Consider the following 6,060-nt stretch of genomic DNA (forward strand, 5'->3'; position numbering starts at 1 on the left):
TGCCTTATCCACCTGGCCATGCCGGGCTATATTTACGAACAGAGAAATAGTTTTTCTTCACATAAAAATGTACAATTTAGCACAGTTTTTTTTATCTAATTTTATGAAAAGTAAAATACGCCCCTCTACGTAACTCATACTAAACGTTCCGATACTGCATGAATAAAACAGGAAACTTTCTTACACATTCCCTTTGATATACGTATCTTATTTACAAATAAGTTACAGAACGTGAAGAAAGTACTCCACTACCAAAGAGCCTTTTCATAAGAGAAAACGTGAAATCTATACTGTATCACTAAAGTTTTCTTTAATTATCTCACTTTCTACCACCAGGGTCAAGGTTTTCAAACCCGTCACTGACAAATATCCTTAATCATTGTAGAAAGATCCCGCTAGATGGCGAGAGTTATACAAGCACTTTTTTTTTTTTCTAAGAAATTAAAACACTGTGCACGCAGTGAAGGCCAAACCAATTGCGCGTGCATGGCGCAATGCTGGGAAGAGAAGGGTGAACGGCCGGCTCGCGGTCGATCGAGGAGGCTTAGTGCATTCAAGGCTATAATAGTCCTAGGCCCTGACTGTATAACGGTGCCGTGAAGGCCACAGCTGCCACTGCACTACTTTTTTTTTATACATCCACGCTATTTGCCATAATGCTTTTCACATTAGCTTACAACAGTTTTATTTTTCACCGCGGAATCTTGTAAAACGTTTTTTTTTTTCTTCACATAAGATTAATTTTAAGCTGCAAACTTATTCTCCTTTTACTAAAGAAGTGCCAGATAGTGAAATAAATTATACAAATGCTTTTTTATTATTATTATTATTTAAAAAAAAAACGTATTTAAATACATATAATTTTCATCTCCTTCACAAACTTAATATTTATGACTGACACAAGAAAGGTACTTTTTTATACTAACACTAAAAAAAAAACGTCTGAATAAGACCAAAACCTAAAATTCTCGAACGGTATACTTTGAAAACAAATAACAACATAACGCTCAGTTTTCTTTTCTGTGGACTAGCATCATTTTTTAAAGGAGAAACCTCAAACTTGAAATTGTGGCTTGGGCCTATACAATGAAACCCCCACCCCCCCCTAACAGTTTCTAAAGCCAACAAAAACGATGTTTTAAAGCACTTTACTTATTTATTCCCATTAACACTAAATCAATCTACAGTAGTGTCTGTAAAAAGTTCGTTTGTTCCCCTGAACGATATCTTATGTACACAATGAGTTAAACGACCAGGTCAGAGACCCCTATTGGATTAATTTGTCACTTTTATAGCGATGACCACGGCTGAATCATTAACTTTACAACAACAAATTAAGCAAACACTTAGTGATTACGTGTGTTCCATAAGTATTTCATATATTATTCTTTCTCTAATGATTCTGTCACTAACAATACTGGTTAGAATATTTAATATATCTGTTTACATTTTTCTAAACTTATTGTTATTATACATGTTATTAGCTTAATATATGAATTTAGGGCTAGTCTAAATCTCCTTAAGCTGGCCGTAAACCATGAGATATTGTTGGGTTTACGGTCGAAAACATCACTAAAAGTGTGTGTATACCCAACTGATGTAAAATAAACAATGCATTCTAATCTTTATGAGTACAGCGATTGGCCCCTGTATTCAACTTAATGCAATATTGATAACGCATCAGGTTTCGGTGTTTTTTGTTTTTACCCCCCCCCCCCACACACTTTTTTCTCATGAAAATCTGTTGTTTGGTCCACAAAAGAGATTATACAGATAGGATATATTTCGCTACAGGCTCCCCAGTTGGTAATTACTGTTGATACAGGATTTTCGGAGTGCCGTGCAAGCCCACTAAAACGGCCCTTTATAACGTTATTAGTATACTTTCAGTAGTCTTATAATCTCGATTCCAACTACTGTCGACACCCTCGAAGTGCGCTGGTACGGACGGAAACATCTTTAAAGGCTAGGGTTCCAAACTACTAAAACTATAGACGAAAACATCGCTAAAGGCTAGAGTTCTCCAAACTACTAAAACTATAGACGAAAACATCGCTAAAGGCTAGAGTTCTCCAAACTACTAAAACTATAGACGAAAACATCGCTAAAGGCTAGAGTTCTCCAAACTAATAAAACTATAGATGAAAACATCGTTAAAGGCTAGGGTTCCAAACTAATAAAACTATAAACGAAAACATCGCTAAAGACCAGAGTTCTCCAAACTAATAAAACTATAAACGAAAACATCGTTAAAGGCTAGGGTTCCAAACTTATAAAACTATAGACGAAAACATCATTATCGGCTAATGATATAATGCATCCTAATAATTATAAGTAAGCTAATTTGAACAGCACATTTAATTATCTAGGCCCATTATTACGTATATATTTGCAGTCTTGACTTAATGTAGGCAGCTTGCCTTGATCAGAAGTTAATATTAATAAGATGACATACGCACAACAAGGGATCATTTGGTCCTTAAAGATTGTCCTTTCACGGCGATACTGGGGAAAAGTAAAAAATTAAAACAACCCTTTACTTTCAGGAAATCACTGATTCCCCCCACCCCCTTTTATACCCTCGTAAAGTGTCGTCTTCCACTACCGCTTACGATAACCCACTTCATAAGCTAATCACCATAGTTATTAAAGTAGAGCTGATTTAACTGGAAACTACTCTGTATTTGGGGGGGGGGGTCAAACTTTTTTATTCACATCAAGGGACCCTCAAACTAAAAGAGTTTGGGAACTACTTTTCTACAAAATGCACTACCACTAAACACAGCTTCGTTTGTTTTCCTTAGCCTTTTAAATTAGTGTTCACGTTCAGGGGAGTAGCCAGGCACCACAAAGCGGGGAGGGGGAACTTATCCCCCCAAAAATTGTGGATATTTTCTTCTATACAAAGTATTTAAGTGACTTACATTTTTTAAAGAAAATCAAAAGATTGTGAACATTTTAGAATACTGAGATTCTCGTTCGATCACACACCCCCTGATTACGCCCCTGCACATATAATTTTGATTGATATTTTACAATGTCGACCCCCCCCCCTCCCCATTAATTTCACTTCATGTATTGCACCGCTATTCTGTATTCTGGTATAATAATAATTAATCAACAAATTTATTAAACTCTGTTCCATATACTCCCAATGACCCATTTCATACGTTACTTTCCGCTGTTGGTGACATATTGGATACATTAACGGATCTAGGGCAGACCGGGAAAATCTAGCGTGTCAAATACCTTCCTGTTACGTGTATACATCTAGCATGGCCTATTTTCTGAAGCACGTTGTTTACGTAAGCATATGACGCATTTATATATGCATCGCATGACTTTTCCTAAACTTCAGAGTGTTTATAAAAAAAAAAAAAAAAAATTGTAGCAGGAATTTCGGTTTAAAAATCTTCCTGGTCTCAGAATTAATTTATGGGGTCTGAAAGACAACCCGGGGTGGTCAGAAACTTTTGTTTCTCTTCACCCCCAGAGTGTTTATGATTTTAAGCCTTTTTTTTATAACTTCAATCAGTTTATGTTATTAAATGTGCGTTGTTGTTACAAATACATGGTCGGTTTTTGTTATTCGATTCCTGGTATATAGAGATATAGTGTGGTTGACATATTGTTATTATTATACTTTCACTCGGGTGCTCTTATTAATAATTGTAAGTAATAACCGTCTCTACCTCTGTTATATTTGTTTCCTTAAATCTTCTTAATGGTTAGAATGTTTAATACAATGCTCGATAATTTTTATTCATTTATTTGTAAAGATTAATTTGCGCTGTTAGTTTATTACACAGACTGATGTAAACTGGTCAGATCTCGTGAGATATTATTGGGATTATGTCCGAAAACACCATTAACAAGAAGGGACCGCAACTGTTGATTTAAAACATGAAATTATTTTGGTCAGCTTTTACAAAAAAGGGACATAAATGGCCGGGTCCGAGATCCATAGGGTTCAGGTAAAGCCGTTCCTAATTTCGAATTAGTGACCGAAAGATGGGCAACCTGCGGGTCGCGGGTTTGAATGCCCGTCCCACCAAACATGCTCGCCTTTTTAGCTGTGGGGGCGTTATAATGTGACGGTCAATCCTACTATACGTTGGTAAAAGAGTAGCCCAAGAGTTGGCGGTGGATGGCGATGACTAGTTGGCTTCCTTCTAGTCCTTCACTGCTAAATTAGGGACGGCTAGCGCAGATAGCCCTCGTGTAGCTTTGCGCGAAATTCATAACAAACCAAACCTTTTTCCAGGTCTGACCAATTTAGCCATCACCCTTCAGTTCTCTTGCCAAAAGAATGGTGCCTACTGGTGTTTATGACCGGATTTGAAAACATACAAACAACAGAACATATTCGTTTGCTCTAAATAACAGCGAATCTTGGTATTCGACAAGCTTTGTTCCAGAAAACAAGAGCAGGAAAGCCTTCTCCCTCCACACACACACGTGCAGACAGCTTCAGCTGTATAAAACCTGTAATGACGCATGTATTTCAACTGGATCCTTTTACTATTGAATACTGATACCGTACACCGTAAACCTATCTTATCAGGGAGGATTTCGCGCATGTAACGAACAACACAATCACGCCACTTTTACAAAGACTTGAGTGTCAGTTTCCACAGAGATGTTTGTAATAATTACATACATCGTGAGGTAACAGATGTTAATTTAATGCTTGACGTATATAGCTGAAAATGTATCAATACGTGTACTTTACACGTAAACTTAATTAAATTAAGCAAATCTTTTGTTTAAACGGGATACGTGTAAGGTAATACAAAGTTTTAAGAAAAGATACAATCAAACAGTATTGCTCAAAAGTAAGTTAACTTAAATTAATCGCAACGTGAATACATACAACTTAAAGTCAGAGGGGACATAGCATGACTGTAGAAAAGTGAATTAGAACTCCCCCCCCCCCGACCTATTAATATGATGCTCATATAGCGCGCGAGCTTCTCTCTCCTGACCTCGACCACCACTAAGACTGTCTCGTATCTCAGCAGACCTGACGAGCCCTGGTATTGGTCGAACGGCCGCGTCGGCACTGCACATAGCGACTATTACATATTCTTCCCTCGTAAGTTCTTAGAATTTCCCAGTTATTTTATAGACACTTTCTAAATTACATATATTTTAATATCTGATTACGAACTTGGGACTTGTTAATCAGAAAGCGTGATACACGAGTTTTTTTTAGACATTTTATAATTCACAAAATACGCTAATATTACGAGCGCACCGATTACTAAATTGTACCGGACAACCCCTATTTCCCAAAGAATGATACGTCAGTGTAATCTATAACAAAAACTATATTAACCTCCAATTCTGGCATTATTTTTATATTATTTGGTGTTTATTACGTACACTCTTACTTCTTGTGATATACAATATACAAACCATAAAGTGATTTAATGCAGGAAAACAACAACAACAACAATTATAACGCTTAGCCTCACAAAACTCTGTAAATCTGTATACGTGATACACAAAACAAACATCGCACTTACTGATAAAGTTAAGGGATCGTTAAGGGAACAGGCTGATATTCCGAAAAGTTCCCGCCACTAGTACTAGAGTTGGTTTTATTGTTATTATTATGAGCATTTTGACATAATTTTTACAAAAGATTAGAAAGCTTTAATTGCGGGTGACAACAATATAGATGCTCTGGAATAAATATAATATACCTCACAATGTTATCTGTTTATGTCCCTAATATAACATTATACACATACTACTGTTTATGTCCCTAATATAACATTATACACATACTACTGTTTATGTCCCTAATATAACATTATACACATACTACTGTTTATGTCCCTAATATAACATTATACACATACTACTGTTTATGTCCCTAATATAACATTATACACATACTACTGTTTATGTCCCTAATATAACATTATACACATTCTACTGTTTATGTCCCTAATATAACATTATACACATACTACTGTTTATGCAATGTAACAACCCGAATGAACGTTAGGCCTACATGTGTAGTTGCTTTTCCGTTCAATATTCGGAATATCG

At 36.1% G+C, this 6,060-nt stretch overlaps 1 protein-coding gene across 1 annotated transcript in view; it reads right to left on the reverse strand.

Annotated features, from left to right (window-relative positions):
- The window catches only part of LOC106468473, a 55,886-nt gene extending 50,816 nt beyond the window's left edge, over positions 1–5,070 (reverse strand). Inside the window, exon 1 of the mRNA XM_022396802.1 lies at positions 4,986–5,070. Within this exon, the coding sequence (XP_022252510.1) occupies positions 4,986–5,070 (85 nt within the window). The remainder of the gene's footprint in view (positions 1–4,985) is intronic.
- Positions 5,071–6,060: the final 990 nt, after the last annotated feature.

Source organism: Limulus polyphemus, unplaced genomic scaffold, assembly GCF_000517525.1.
Source record: "Limulus polyphemus unplaced genomic scaffold, Limulus_polyphemus-2.1.2 Scaffold3018, whole genome shotgun sequence".
Taxonomy (NCBI): Eukaryota; Metazoa; Arthropoda; class Merostomata; order Xiphosura; family Limulidae; genus Limulus; species Limulus polyphemus.